This window comes from Tachysurus vachellii, chromosome 3 (assembly GCF_030014155.1).
Source record: "Tachysurus vachellii isolate PV-2020 chromosome 3, HZAU_Pvac_v1, whole genome shotgun sequence".
In the NCBI taxonomy this organism is placed as follows: Eukaryota; Metazoa; Chordata; class Actinopteri; order Siluriformes; family Bagridae; genus Tachysurus; species Tachysurus vachellii.
The window spans coordinates 3,928,951-3,944,402 of record NC_083462.1 but is presented as its reverse complement, the minus strand read 5'-3'; the positions used below and the strand labels follow the sequence as shown (position 1 = coordinate 3,944,402).

The 15,452-nt window shown below is 37.0% G+C and overlaps 1 protein-coding gene across 5 annotated transcripts in view; it reads left to right on the top strand.

Annotated features, from left to right (window-relative positions):
- LOC132842610 (uncharacterized) overlaps nt 1-12,683 on the top strand; it is a 104,579-nt gene extending 91,896 nt beyond the window's left edge. Inside the window, exons 1-10 of one of the 5 annotated variants that reach the window (XM_060865377.1) lie at nt 2,931-3,041; nt 7,161-7,274; nt 7,384-7,479; nt 7,571-7,589; nt 8,099-8,155; nt 8,724-8,814; nt 8,946-9,011; nt 10,867-10,926; nt 11,133-11,249; nt 11,452-12,683. In XM_060865377.1, coding sequence (XP_060721360.1) covers nt 7,161-7,274; nt 7,384-7,479; nt 7,571-7,589; nt 8,099-8,155; nt 8,724-8,814; nt 8,946-9,011; nt 10,867-10,926; nt 11,133-11,249; nt 11,452-11,527 — 696 coding nt within the window. In that variant the 5' untranslated portion in view covers nt 2,931-3,041 and the 3' untranslated portion in view covers nt 11,528-12,683. Of the gene's footprint in view, nt 1-2,930; nt 3,042-3,919; nt 4,124-4,920; nt 5,513-7,160; nt 7,275-7,383; nt 7,480-7,570; nt 7,590-8,098; nt 8,156-8,723; nt 8,815-8,945; nt 9,012-10,866; nt 10,927-11,132; nt 11,250-11,451 lie in introns of those variants that run through there. The other 4 variants (XM_060865378.1, XM_060865374.1, XM_060865376.1 and 1 more) reach the window with 4 other exon arrangements.
- The last annotated feature ends 2,769 nt before the right edge of the window (nt 12,684-15,452 follow it).

Below are 15,452 nucleotides of genomic sequence, written 5' to 3'. Positions count from 1 at the left end.
TTGATGCATGTGATGGAGCGTTGTCTTGCATAAAAATCAAAGTCTTCTTGAAAGATGCAGACCTTTTCCTGTACCACTGCTTGAAGAAAGTGTCTTCTAAAAATTGGCAGTAGGTCTGAGAATTGATTTTTTAGTCCATTTTCAACCCGAAAAGGTCCAACTAGCTCATCTTTAATAATACCTGCCCATAACAGTACCCCACCTCCACCTTGCTACCGTCTGAGTAAAAGTGGAACTCTGTGTCCATTAGTGATCCAACCACGGGCCCATCCATCTGGTCCGTCAAGAGTCACTCTCATCTCATCAGTCCACAAAACCTTTGAAAAATCTGTCTTCAGATATTTCTTGGCCCATTCTTGACGTTTCAACTTATGTGTCTTGTTCAGAGGTGGTCGGGATTCAGCCTTTCTTACCTTGGCCATGTCTCTGAGAACTGAACACCTCGTACTTCTTGACACTCCAGGTAGGTTGCAGTTGTGGAATATGGCAGCACTGGAGGATAACGGGTTCCTGGTAGCGTCATGTTTGATTCTTCTTTGGCGAAACAAATCCTTGGCGGTTAATTACGTTTCCTGCAACCCTGTTGACTATTTGCAACAAAACGTTTGATGGTTCTGTGATCATGCCCCAAAATCCTAGATATTTCAAGAGTGTTGCATCCCTCTGAAAGACTTTTTTTTTTTTTTTTTTTTTTTTGACTTTTTAGAGTCAGTTAAATCTCTTTTTTGGCCCATTTTTCCTGAGGAGAAGAATCTGCCTAATAATTATGCACACCTTGATATAGGGTGTTGATCTCCTTAGGCCACACCCTCCCTCCAAAATCAATCCAAAATCATTTTCTTATTACATTCTCGAGGGAGCTTTTGTGTCTATTTATAAAGGAAATTCATTAATTTATGTTAAAATGTCAGCTTTACTTTTTCAAATGTAAAATAAAATGTAGTAAAGTGTTATATTGTGTTCTGAGATCTATCAGAAGCTTTGTTTTGGTCATTAGGTTGATATTATTGAAACACACTTTTAGGCCTTAATACTGTTGAGAGCCTCTTGTCTTTTGTCCTGCACTCTCTTTTTCCAGCACTGTCTTTTGTCTTTTGTCCTACACTGTCTTTTGTCCTGCACTGTCTTTTTTTCATGCACTGTCTTTTGTCCTGCACTTTCTTTTCTGTCTTTCTGTCTTTTGTCCTGCACTGTCTTTTCTGTATTTCGTCCTGGACTGTCTTTTCTGTCTTTCTGTCTTTTGCCCTGCACTGTCTTTTCTGTCTTTCTGTCTTTTGCCCTGCACTGTCTTTTCTGTCTTTCTGTCTTTTGTCCTGCACTGTCTTTTCTGTCTTTTGTCCTGCACTGTCTTTCTGTCTTGTTTGACTTGTCCTGCACTGTCTTTCTCTCTTTTGTCCTGCACTGTTTTTCTGTCTTATTCATCTTGTCCTGCACTGTTTGCACCAGATTGCACAGTTGCACTTTATTAATCTAGGACTAACTTACTAAATCTTTAACTCTGTTTTTGTTTTATGTAGCACCATGATCCTGGATCCTGGGGAAGTCGTGGCCTAATGGTTAGAGTCTGACTCCTAAACCTAAGGTTGTGGGTTCGAGTCTCGGGCCAGCCACGACTGAGGTGCCCTTGAGCAAGGCACTGAAACACCCCCCCAACTGCTCCCTAGGCGCCGCAGCATACAGTAGGTGTGTGTTCTCGGTGTTTGTGTGTTCACTTTGGATGGGTTAAACGCAGAGAAAAAATTCTGAGTATGGGACGCCGTATGTCACTTTCACTTTCACTTTGTCTCATTTCACTGTGCACTGTAATATGGTTGTAATGACAATAAAAGCTTCTTGACTTGACTTGATGCTTCTTTGGAATCTTCCCCCACTCGCTCTTCTTGCCAGGGTTCCCGCACTCGCCTACGTATAAAAGTTTGCCCACTCACCTACGTTCATCTCTGCACTTGTATCTTAGTGCACAGAGGTGCAGGTAAAAAAGGTACATTATTTAGTGTACAGTAGTTTAGAGAGCAAAGCAAAACCGCCTCTGATTTGTTTCTTGTTTCTCCATGTGTTTTGTTCTGTGTTACATACCAGCCTTTGTATTAGCTTTAATAACACAAGACCTAACTGTACTAGTTCTGTTCAGACACCGGTGGGGATACAGAATACTGATAGATTTATAGGGACACAAATCTTATTTAAAAGTGAAGTGAATAAACAATAATACAATAAATACTATCAGAACAAATAAACTATTGGAATGCGACTGCTTTATGATTGACACAGATTTTTATTAATACACGTTTATAATCATGTGGTAGATTAGTGGTTAAGGTGTTGAGCTACCAATCAGAAGGTTGTGAGTTCTATCCCAGGTCCAGCAAGCTGCTACTTTTGGGCTCCTGAACAAGGCCCTTAAAGATCAGTTGTATAAACCTGAGATAATTAAATATCTTTATTTGTGAACAATTTGATGTTAAAACATTTTAGAGGGACTTCTGTAACTATCTCCCTGAAAAAAGTCAGAATAGCTCTTGGATTCAGTACATTTTAAATCTATTCACTTATTAATTATTGCTTATTTGTTTTATACATAAATGCAGATTTCTATAGAAGAATCATGATGTTCTCTATGATTTATTTGTTTTAATGTATTTTGGTCTCTACTTATTTTTTATTTATTCTTTTGTTGTTATTCTGTACTTGTTTATTTAGTTAACTTTTATTTATGGTGTTTTTGTATTTCTTTGTTATTTTATTTTTTATTTAAATGAAGTTTGGCTGTTCTGTACTTTATACACAGGTATTTTTCCACAGTTCATTTTTCTTCCACGTGTGTTGCACCCTACACAGTTGTACACAGTAATGGGGGGATGTACACGTCACTGCTGTTCTTGGAATTCATCAGAATGCAGCAGTATCAATGCACATTCCGTTGAACACATGAAAAGTGTCATTCCGCTACCAAAAATAGGTCCATATACTATGAAAAGATGTTCTATCACTACGAAAAACAAGCTGCGCAGTTTGATTCAGGAGGATAATCTCTCATCAAGGTAATTAATTATATGTGTTGCTGTTTTTAAAGCAAATAAACATCTAAAAAACGTAATTTATTAGCGGGATTGGTTCAAGGCTGCACGTATTGTTATAATACATTGTGGTTATTAATCCAGACAACTGTTTATCCGACAGACCTTAAATTTTAAGGTCGCAGCATTTAGACACACAGCGGTAACCAATTTTATAAATAAACCTCTTAACTGTAAAGTAATAAAATAACAACACAGACTGTTTTGTGCCGTACAACATAGTTTATTTGTGACTGCAAAAAAAAAAAAAAAAAAATCAGAAAAAAACAGAAAAACAAAAATAGGTCGATACAACACGAAAAACTGTGCTATCAGCAGCAGAAATAACTTGAACCTGGTCACCTTTTTTCATTGAAGTTAAGCACTTTTTGTTTAAATAAAAAACCTCGGATATTTATTACATAATCATATAAACGTATATGAACATTCTCTCGTGTGTGTAGTGTTGGTGTGTGTTTCCTTTAGCTTCATTAATGTATGTAGAGATCACACTGCACGTTATGTATTTAGGTCTAGTTATGTACATTATCACCTCTACAGAGTCGACTCTATGATGCAGCAGGGCTTTATGTTCCAGCCAATTAAATTAGGTTAATTATAATTATATACAAATAATAGGAGGTTAATCAGTGATAGTGTCCCAGGCCCACAACCATCCCTCTGTCACATACTGATACTGATTTCCAGATGTTAAAACCTGGCGATGCTGCATATCGGTGTTTCCCTGACACAAACAGCCCATGCTGTTTTACTCTCTCTCTCTCTCTCTCTCTCTCTCTCTCTCACACACACACACACCCACACACACACCCACACGTCACATGATAGACGGTTACGTGTAACATCCTTCTGGTCAGACGCCATCTTTTCAGGCAGTTTCTGACACGGTGGATATAATAAGGACAACAATGACGGATATTTCGGTACATGATAACAGAGTAATGGGTTACTTTGTGGATTCTAAACCTGACGAGGAAATAAAATGTAAAGTTAAAGATGAAAAACAAGCTGCGCAGTTTGATTCAGGAGGATAATCTCTCTTCAAGGTAATTAATCATATGTGTTGCTGTTTTTAGAGCAAATAAACATCTAAAAACGTAATTTATTAGTGGTTATTAATCCAGACAATTGTTTATCCGACAGACCGTAAATTTAAGGGCGCAGCTTTTAATTCAATTCTAATTTATTTGTATAGCGCTTTTTACAACTGACATTGTCTCAAAGCTGCTTTACAGAACATAAATATAACAAAAGGTTATAAAAAAAGGTGACTCAGGCAGCAGTGACAAGGAAAAACTCCCTTAGATGGTAAAGAAAGAAACCTTGAGAGGAACCAGACTCAAAGGGGAACCTCATCCTCATCTGGGTGACACTAGAGGGTGTGATTATAAATATACAGTCTGATAAATGTTGTATTGATCCTCAAAGACCAGCATGGAGTTGGATCTCCTCTTTAGTATAGAGGAGTCCAACTGGAGCTGGAACATCTCTAGATGCTTCAGGATTCTCACAGAGTCACCCATATTAGGATGAGTTTCCCTTTGGTGTCTGGTTGAGGAGGTTGTTGTCCTCAAAGATCACATGGAGTTGCATCTCCTCTTTAGTATCGCAGAGTCTAATTGGAGCTGGTAGATCTCTAGATGCCTCAGGATCCTCATAGAGTCGCAGAGTCATCTCAGTGGAGATCCAAAATCTTCATGGCACAGAAGGAGCTGGTACAATTTCTGGATGCCTCGGGATAGGTAGAAAGAGAGAAGCAGTAGAGAGGGATTAACGTAGCTGCTGTTCATAACATTTGCAACTCGGATGTAATATTATGGGATGTATTTTGTATAAGTCTGACTAAAGAGATAAGTTTTTAATCTACATTTAAACTGGGAAAATGTGTCTGAGCCCTGAACACTTTCAGGAAGACTATTCCAAAGTTTTAGACACACAGCGGTAACCAATTTTGTAAATAAACCTCTTAACTGTAAAGTAATAAAATAACACTGACTCTTTGTGCCATACAACGTAGTTTATTTGTGACTGCAAAAAAACTTCAGGTTGTCTGAACAAGAGAAGTTTTATGAAGAATATATTAGTTACTCATATTTGACACGTTAATTCTAGTTCTTACAGATTCATTAAAAACAAAGTGAAACTATAATTATTAAGCATATGTGACTGGTTTAAGTAATATAACTGATTATAATAAGGCATTAAAGACTAAAGAGATTTTAAAGTAGACATTTAATTGCAAACAATCAGACAAAGGATGCAAAATATATCTTATTTTGATGAAAATTACACGATGATTTATTTTTGATTTAATAACACTAGCGGCAATACAGAACAGGAAATGGTATGATTTCACACATGAGTTGTAAAGCGTGAACCACGGGCACCAGTGTTGCACGTTGGAGACGCGTGGTAAAAACCGATCTACGATTAAAGTAAGGCTAGGTTTTGTTTTACATAAACATCATGCTCGAGGAGGCTGATTTTTAAACGCTTGGACCGACCTATTGTTGCTTTAGCAAATATAGATACGAGTTTATATTTATACAATCAATTTTCAAGCAGGCTAATAATAGTTAGCCTGCGATGCTAATAGCCTGAGCCGTCAATTTCAAACCATTTAACATTCAATTAACACGTTACTTAATCTGTTAATTAGTTAAAATAACATTCTCTCACCGTGTGTATATGTATATACGAATATATATGAATGTATATGCTAATACTTAGTGCAAATCTGTACCTACCTTTTGTGCACCCACCCGGTTAAAATAAAATTATACAGCGAGCATATTAACAAATTGCATAAAAAAAATTCTTCATTATTGGAGAATAAGTGGGAACCCTGAGATGGTCATGTTGATGTGGAGACCTTCTATAATGGCATCTGTCCCTCAAGGTCATGTCTGTCCATCAAGGTCATGTCTGTCCCTCAAGGTCGGGTTTGTTTTTTTTCTTTGAAACAAAACTCCAAAGGCTCTTCTTTTAATGCAGATGCTTGGGCTTCATGTGCCGAAGCATTTTTCATCACCTCCTGATATTTTCTCTTAAATGTAGCCTTCATTCATCTGTAGCTCTTCTTCTGGCTTATCATTGGGCTTTTTTTTTTTTTCCATTTTAACTAGATTGTGGGTTTAACTTTTATTACCTGACTGAAACTGGAACGTTTCAAGTGTCAAGAAGAACCGACTGAACTCTTTGTTCAGGATTGTTTTGAGGAGCATAACAATGTTTGCAGTGTGTCAGGGAGCAGAATCCTGTTGATTGTGGACACTGACATTAAGGAACACTGTTGTCGTGGTTGTAGGTAGGTGGTATGTGCCAAAGTAATATAGCTGTAGATACCAGGAGCATCGGTGCATTGTTAAGGTGCAAGAATCAGTGTGCACCACTTCCAAGATGATTTTGTACACACAGATGATTCTGTTCACTGTTGTCACATGTTGGATTTTAGGAATGTTCGGGTTCATACATTTATGTGCCACAGAAGACAGCACAACAGAAGCCACCAGCATGCTTTAAGCATGATCTTTATTTGACCAGCGTCTGTTAACTATAGTGTACTGTACGGAAAGTAAAACGATGAGAGAGAAGATCTTAATGAAGTAGTTTATCACAGCATAGTAAATGGTTGGTTGATATTATTGTTTAAATGGTAATCACTGATAAGCATAGCCTTTTGTTTAGTGACGATCCTTGATGAATTTAGAGGTCTAAATGCATTGCCTTATGATATTTAAGTCTTTTTGTGAATGAGCTCTTTCTGATGTATATCTTGAAGTGGAATCTGGGTGCATACAATCTGTCAATACTTTTTTAATTAAGCTGAAGCTAGTGATGTTACATAGATGTGAAAATAAAGCAAATCACTGTAAACTTTATTTCCTCCCCACATACATGTGCTCCACATTGTGCTCTACTTTAGCAACGTCACTATCTATTTTTTGCTCATCAAGTGAATCATATCCAATGAAATAAAATCAGTAAAAAAAAAAAACAAATCCACTTGTACCATTTGTTTGTTGTCTTGAATTGGAGACTGTGTTCAGGACAATTGATTATAATTTGATTGTGGTTTTTCAGATGCAGGTCAACGTGACTTGTGAAGACATTTCCTTAGGCACTGAATACAAATACACTGCACCAGCACTAGGTTCCCTACAGCAGATGGACACTGAAGTCACATGGCAAGCACCGGTGAGAAACCTGGCTTTACTACAGTGTAGTTTGCAGCATATTCTGCGATACGCTGATCCTGATTTTTTTCCCTTTCCTTTTCTCCCCCTTGTTCTTCATGTTGTTATAGGATTACAAAGTGCTGGGACATTCAAACTTTCTAATTCTTCCGTTCTGTGAGACTGGGATTCGACTCACTGTACGCCTTTTTAATCCAACCAAACTGGTAGATACATTCTAAAATTAACTTCAATACTGAATGTTCTTTTTTTATTACTTATAAATAACTTGTATGTATATGTTTTTTTCTTTTGCAGTTGGAATACATTTTTAATGGTATGTCCTTTCCCTTTGTGTGTTTCACCTCTGTACACCAAACAGCTTTTCACATGGGGCATGCTTCACTCTGTGATTGTAAACTCTGACGAAACAGGATCCTGGGTTCATGTAGTTAGAGGTTTCACACTGCTCCTACTTTCCCCCGGGGTTAACACTGAATCCTGGATCTTCATACGTTCCTAAACAGCGCTAACTGAACCTCTACATTACACGTTTGAGAATCAGTGTTTAGATGAATATGAAAAGGTCTCAACTGAATAAAAACACATCAATACATTTGTTATGCAGGAAAGAGTTATTCAATAAAACACATCATGATTAATGTCTTTTAAATTAATGTATTTTTTATTATGAGTCAAAAAAATTATTTTCTGTAATGAGGTGGAGGTGTGAAATCAGTGCACTTCAAGAACTATCTCACTAGAGAAAACAGGACGACTACTTGAAGAAGGACAGAGAGATGGAAAGAAAGGGCGAGTTGTAAATTTAGTCTGTGTGTGTTTTAGTAATCAACAGCACCAGACCAACCTCTGATTCTTCTGAAACCCCTGAGGGACACAGTGGTTAGTACTTCCAAGATATGTATATATATTTTTTCAGATAAAATTTATTCAATTTGTGGAGTTGAGTGTCATTGATTTATTTTTCTGTTCATAATTTATATTTTTTAAAAATAACTCCAGGCATAATAGCTTAAAACAAGGGGCAGTATTGAAAGTAAGGAAAGTAACAGAGGGTATATTAGTTAACACAGTTTATTGACTAATAGGACATGTAAAACCTGTCTGTCACAAATCCTCACATTAAAAACATATGTACATTTTAGATGAATGATGCTCACCGTAAACTCGCCCCTTTATTTGTTCAGTAGAGAAAACCACAGTGTTTATGTACATGTTCTTCAGTGTTCTGTTTTTCAGATTAAGTACTGGATTAAGCTCTGGCATACACACTGTTAGATTTAATGATAGTGAAATGGGATTAAAAAGCATGAAAATGTAATGTTTAGATTTCAGACCTTTCACTGCTCGAGTTTGAAACGAAATAAAATATATGAACGAGTTATTGGAGAACTATTTAGTTGAGATTTTATTTGTCTCTTAATAAATATTTATTTATTTTAAATCAAAGGTTTCATCATCATCACCACCACCATCACCACCATCATAGTTGTGCTTCTGAGCTTGCTTTTGATTGGAGGCCTGTTTAGATTGACACGAAGGTAAATCTTCATCATCATCCTCACAGCTAACTGAGAGATGATGGAATATTTGAATCTGTAGTCTGATGTTAACAGATGAATTTATTTGGTGATTAACACATGTTTGTGTTTTTTACTGTGGTTGTTGATAGGGAGAGATGTAGAGACTGGTGGAGATCAGCATGTAGGTGTGTGTTTACTAGAGTGGAAAGTCACAAGTGAGTAAATCTTAGACTGCTGATTCACAGTAAAGCTGCGTTCACATACATGCTTTATCAGGGTTTCCCGCAGAAAATTTGTTAGTTTGAAGCGTAAACTGTGAAGCGCGTCTGCCCTATTCTCCGAGATGCGCTTGACGGCCTTTTGTGCAGCGGAATTAATTTTTTTTTTGATGACCTAGTTAAGGTGGTAGGGTTTCCCAGCTTGGGCGGGCCGCCCGAACTACAAAGTGCTGCGGGAATGTAATGGGACAGAGAGCGACTGTGGAGGTCCCAGGCCAAAGGGGAGCTAACATCACTATGTGTGCAGCAATGTCCAATGAGGGTTTGCTGTTACACAAGCCACTCATTGGCCCCTACAATAGAGAAAGGCTCATTTCATTTCAAAATGACCTACATATTCGACTTTTGCCAGCAGAGGAGAGAAGCCAAAGGGCATCAAACTCCCCTTCCTTCATTGTTGTGTGGGATAATGTGGCATTCCACCACTCTGCTGCAGTCACAGAGTGGTTTGCGGCACATTCCAGTATGTCAGTATTATACCTTTATACCTACCTCCCCATACCCCATAAAGGAGTTTTTATCTGTGTGGAGGTGGAAGATGATGTTGATGAGAACTTGTGGCCAAATGCAAGAGAGAGAGCAGACTAGAACTGTAATTTACTATAATGAAAAACTACACGTTACAGAAATGTGTAGAATGTATTTTATTTATTATTTTTTTATTATCATTGTAGCCCTGGAGTTTTTCCCTCTTTTTTCACCTTTTGGTTATAATTTTCAAGTACTATATTCATATAAAAAAAATTAATTTTGATTAATTTCTGATTCATTCGTGTTACAAATGCTTTCAATAAAGTGAAATTATACAGTATTCTATATGGATAACTGATTTATGTGGAAAATCACTGAAACTTTAAAAAAGAAAAGTTCATCAATTACGTAATGCTTCCTGTTGTTAGTGTTTTTTAGGTCAGTGTGTTGTGAATGAAATGTGTGTTTTCCGAATGAAAAAGTGTTATGTTGGTCTGAGTGAGTTTTGTAGGTGAGATTAACTGTTTGGCACACATTCATGCTGGTAATGCTGACTGTGTGAAGAGTTTTGAAAATGTGGTTTCGGTATTGAACAATGCTTGTTAGCATCTGAAAAAAACTGTAATTAAAAAAAGATCTCTTTATTAACATTTAACTTTCTACACATCAACAGACAAAAAAGAGATTTCTGAGCTACAACTGCAGCTCTGTTACAAAGATTGTTAATGTTGTAACTGCAGCGTGTCCCAAACGGAGAAGAAGTGAACACAACTACCAACGCGCTTCTGCTCAAATGATGATTTTTGTTCATTAGTGTTGATATTAGTGTTCAATATTTCATATATATCATTTCAATTTAAATTGAGCTGAAATTGAATTTCATTTAAAAGAAAAAAACGTTTCTGGACATAATTAAATACACAACTCCATATTTATTAAAATGTTTTATTGATTGATTGTTTATTTTCAAAACAGTGAATCCATCTGCATTTCTAATGGTCTGCGTCCATTGTGGTGTGCGTCTCTGTGTGTGTGTGCGTCTGTGCCTGTGTGTGTGTCTGTGTGTGTGAGCATCTCTGTCTGTGTGCGCATCTCTGTGTTTGTGCGTGTCTGTGTGTGTGTGCGCATCTCTGTGTGTGTGCGTTTGTGTGTGTGTGTGCGCGTCTGTGTGTGTGTGCGCGTCTCTGTGCATGTGTGTGCGTGTGTGTGTCTCTGTGTGCGTGTACGTCTCTGTGTGCGTGCCCGTCTCCGTGTGCGTGCGCGTCTCTGTACGCCTGTCTGTGCGTCTGTGTCTGTGCGCGTCTGTGTGTGTGTCAAACAGTATCCCACTGGAGGAGGTTGAAGCAGGCAACCGTGAAATTCAACCACTGAATATTAAAAAGTAAGAGCTTCATCATCTCATCTTTATTGAATTTAAAACCTCAGACAAGAGCAGATTCGCTCTCAACCTCTGTATTTCATTTGGGCATTTCTTTTTTTTTAACATGCAAATCCATAATTTCAGTAAATTGGTTGGTCAGAATTCACACTGTTTACTTTTAACTGATTAAGTCACTAAACATTCCTACTTGTGTGTTTGTTTGTTAGCCCAAACCATGACCATGCTGTGAGTGCTGATCAGAATGGTGATCCTGGGAGGATGTTGATACAAGATCAGACATCAGAGAGTGATAAAGGACCTCAATTACCAAGCAACCAAAACAAGTAAGTGCTAAAGCTAAATTACTGCATCCAGTCGTTCTGATCCAACCTTCATGGTGATGGATTAATGACCCAAACCCAAGGATCCAAGGATGGAATATGTCAAGAAAGAATTTCACTGTGCAGTAATGTTTATGTGACAAATCAAGACTACTTAACTTAGTAATCTAATGAAAGTGTGTGTGTGTGTGTGTGTGTGTGTTAGCGGGGATTGTGCTACGTTGAACATGAACGGCTATGGAAATGACGGGATGAAGAAATGTAGAAGCTCAAACTGCTGAAAACGAACGACGTTGTTTCAGTGTAAGAGTTTTACTGGTGTTTATATAAATACCTTTAACCTGTATGTATGGGGAAGTCGTGGCCTAATGGTTAGAGAGTTTGACTCCTAACCCTAAGGTTGTGGGTTCGAGTCTTGGGCCGGCAATACCATGACTGAGGTGCAAACCCCCCCAACTGCTCTCCGGGCACCGCAGCATAAATGGCTGCCCACTGCTCTGGTTGTGTGTTCACGGTGTGTGTGTGTGTGTTCACTGCTGTGTGTGTGCACTTTGGATGGGTTAAATGCAGAGAACGAATTCTGAGTATGGGTCACCGTGTGTGGGTGTGTAGAGTTTAGATGTTTTATCTTTATTTATTGAGGATTACAGTTCAGCTTCAGTGCCTCTGTCCTTCCTGCACTTCAGTCACTGTATTTTTCTGCACTTTTCCATTAACTTTTTTTAAATTTTGATCTTTTCTCAGATATCAAATAGGTAAATCAATAGATTTCAATCCAATGTGCAATGTTTTTATGCAAATGTGTTAATACTCTTACAATGCACAACTTTTCAGACTTTGTAGTAATTTTGTGAAGCTCATAATTCTGTTAGAAAACATCACTGATATTAAAAAAGGGTGAAAACTGCATTTTATACAAATGTTGGTCAAGTAACTACAGTATTTTTAAACTGTCCCTTAATCTTGTACTGTTAATTAAAATTTACAGAACCAAATATCTGTATTCTGTAACTTAAATTATAATTCCTGTTAATAAGAGATTATTATAGAGATTATATTGATATTTCAAGAATATTTATTTATTTTGTTAATATTCCTTCACAATATTTTATGCTGGCATTAAGAAATATGTGGAATTTATTTATTTATTCATTTACAAATGAAGGAGCATTTTAAATCTCTGAATGTATCATTAATGTGCTGCTGATGTTTTAATCAAACCCAGTAAATAAAATAGAATTTATAATCTGGAAATCTGAATTTCTTTTTAGATTTAATTTCACTGAGTAGTGGTGATGTTTTTAGCACAATTATGATCAGTCATTTTAAGCTTTCATCAAACAGCAAGTGAACATCTTTTGCTTCTTCTGACCAAACTTTAATCTGTAACTTTACTCTTGAATTTTTATCATCTTTTTAAATAAAAAAACAAACCCATCCTGCTTGATTGTCTTTCTTTTATAGATGTAAGCTGATACTGTGAATGTTTATGAAACGTTTCATGTCCTGGATGAAAGTGCAGTGTTCATCTTCCATAGTGATTGGATTCTGATTGGTCAGGAGGTGTTGATTAATTTTCTGTAACAGCAGCTCTGACAGCAGTGCAGCTACAAAACCCCAATCACTTTTCTTTTCCCTTTCTGCTAGAACGTTTGAGAGATGATGGAATCTGCTAGAACGTTTGTATTTCTGGATAAATATGATCTGATCTTCATCAAACGCTTCATCTGAAACTCAATACAGAGAACGCAGTTAAACACAAGACACAGAAGAATTACAGTTTTTACATTTGTTTACTGAGCAAAATGATCCAATGTTCAGTATCCTTGTGAACCTCTAGGAGTACAAGTACATTTAAAGCTGATGGTGGTCATACGTGACTTTTAGAGGCTGTCCCATGTTTCAAGAACAGAAATGTGGGTCCTTGTTATCAATCATTCATTACACAGGTTTAAGAAAGTGCGCTATGATCAAAGGAGACTGATGAAGAGCATTTCTGAAGAGACGCTTTGGCCTCTTGTGCACTGTGAGACAGGGACAGGGGTAGCCTAGTGGTTAAGGTGTTAATCTACTGATTGGAAAGTTGCAAGTGAAAAATCTTCCAATGCTGGGTCCCTGAGCAAGGCCACAAATTTGTATAAAATGAGATCAAATTTTAAGTCGCTCTGGATAAACGCACCTGCCTAATGCTGTAAAGGTAAATTCAGCACCAGAGTTAATCTCCTAAGGAGCGGTCTTCCAGAAAAAATCACTCCAGTGAATTACATTATGCGTTACATACTGTACCTTGTAGGAACCCCAGGAACAACATTTCAGTATTATTTTTATATAAGAAGAACATGTACAATATTATATTAGAACATTCAGATAATAAAACCAATATATCATTAAAGGTAAAATAGTTTTATTTTAATACTTTGTATAAAATTAATTTACTATATTTATTTTAATACTTTATATTTTAATATTAAATGCTTTAAACAACCTGCATGATATTAATTTACTGTTTTTGGAATATATTACACATCTTACTTTGACCATTTTATTCAGGAAATAAAGTCAAAACAAATGTAGGTTTTAAATGACATTTCCATAAATATCTTTGGGAATAGTGTGCTGATTTTTTTTCACAAGATCAGTTCACCTAGTTACATCTCACCCATATGTATGTTAGTGGTTGATGAAAACCTACAACTCCCAGAATATGGATTATAAAATCAGATTAGATAAATCATGACTAGATAAAGAGACTTAAGCTCATCTTTGTGTTCTGTACAGTGTGTCTTTTATGCCTAATGTTTCATCAGGGACTTTCTGAACGCTGTAAAATCAGTGCTATGCAATAAATGTGTTTTATCTGGTGTTTTGTTTTTTTTTTTAAATAACAATTTACCCTCAAAATGAGAGCTTTATATCGAAGGACCTGTGTATGTGGTTCTTTGTGTATTCAATGGTTTTGGAAATGTTCTCCATTTTATTTATTCCACCTGTTTAAATATATATAACAAAATGTATATAGCCTAATAAACATTATTACTAAAGTATAAATACTAGACTCCATATAGACAAAAATATTTTAAGTAGAATTTACTTTGATTAAAATTTGTATACTTTGAGACTTATAGTATTATTTTATTTTAATACAAGTCAAGAGTCAAGAAGCTTTTATTGTCATTTTAACCATATATAGCTGTTACAGTACACAGTGAAATGAGACAACGTTTGTCCAGGATCAGGGTGCTACATAGAACAATGACAGAGCTATAAGGACTTAGTAAGTTAGTCCGAGATACATAAAGTGCAACTGTGTAACCTGGTGCAAACAGTGCAGGACAAGACAAACAAGACAGAAAAGACAGTGCAGGACAAAAGACAGTGCAGACAAACATTTACAAGACAATACACAAAAGACAGTAAACAGAAACAGCACCGACCGACCAGTGTAAATACTGTATGTAAATACTGCTTCAGACAATAAGTTCAGACAATATTGCGTGCAGTAATACTAGAATGAACACAGTTTCTTAGCAGCAGGTCCCTGAAATAGTGTATAGGATTGTCCAAAAACAGCAACAACCGAAATATTGTACAGTATGAGCAAAATGTGACTGAAATGTTAGTGTGCAAAGAGCAAGAAAGTAAAAAAGTGTGCAAAACAGCATGTAAACAGTCCGATGGATGTAAGCAGCATGTAAACAAGTTGATGGATGTATATTAGAAGTGTGTGTATTTGGTGTAGGTCTGTGCAGTCCATACAGATGATGTGTGTGTATGTTGTGCTCAGTACAGTTCAGTTCCAGTTATTAAGCAGTCTGATGGCTTGTGGGAAGAAACTGTTACACAGTCTGGTCATGAGGGCCCAAATGCTTCGGTACCTTTTTCCAGACGGCAGGAGGGTGAATAGTGTGTGTGAGGGGTGTGTGGGGTCATCCACAATGCTGTTGGCTTTGCTGATACAGCGTGTGGTGTAAGTGTCCATGATAGAGGGAAAGGAGACTCCAATGATCTTCTCAGCTGTCCTCACTATCCGCTGCAGGGTCTTGCGATCCGAGATGGTGCAGTTCCCAAACCAGACAGTGATGCAGCTGCTCAGGATGATCTCAATGGTCCCTCTGTAGAACATGGTCAGGATGGAGGGAGGGAGATGTGCCTTTCTCAGCCTTTGTAAGAAGTAGAGACGCTGCTGAGCTTTCTTGGTGATGGAGC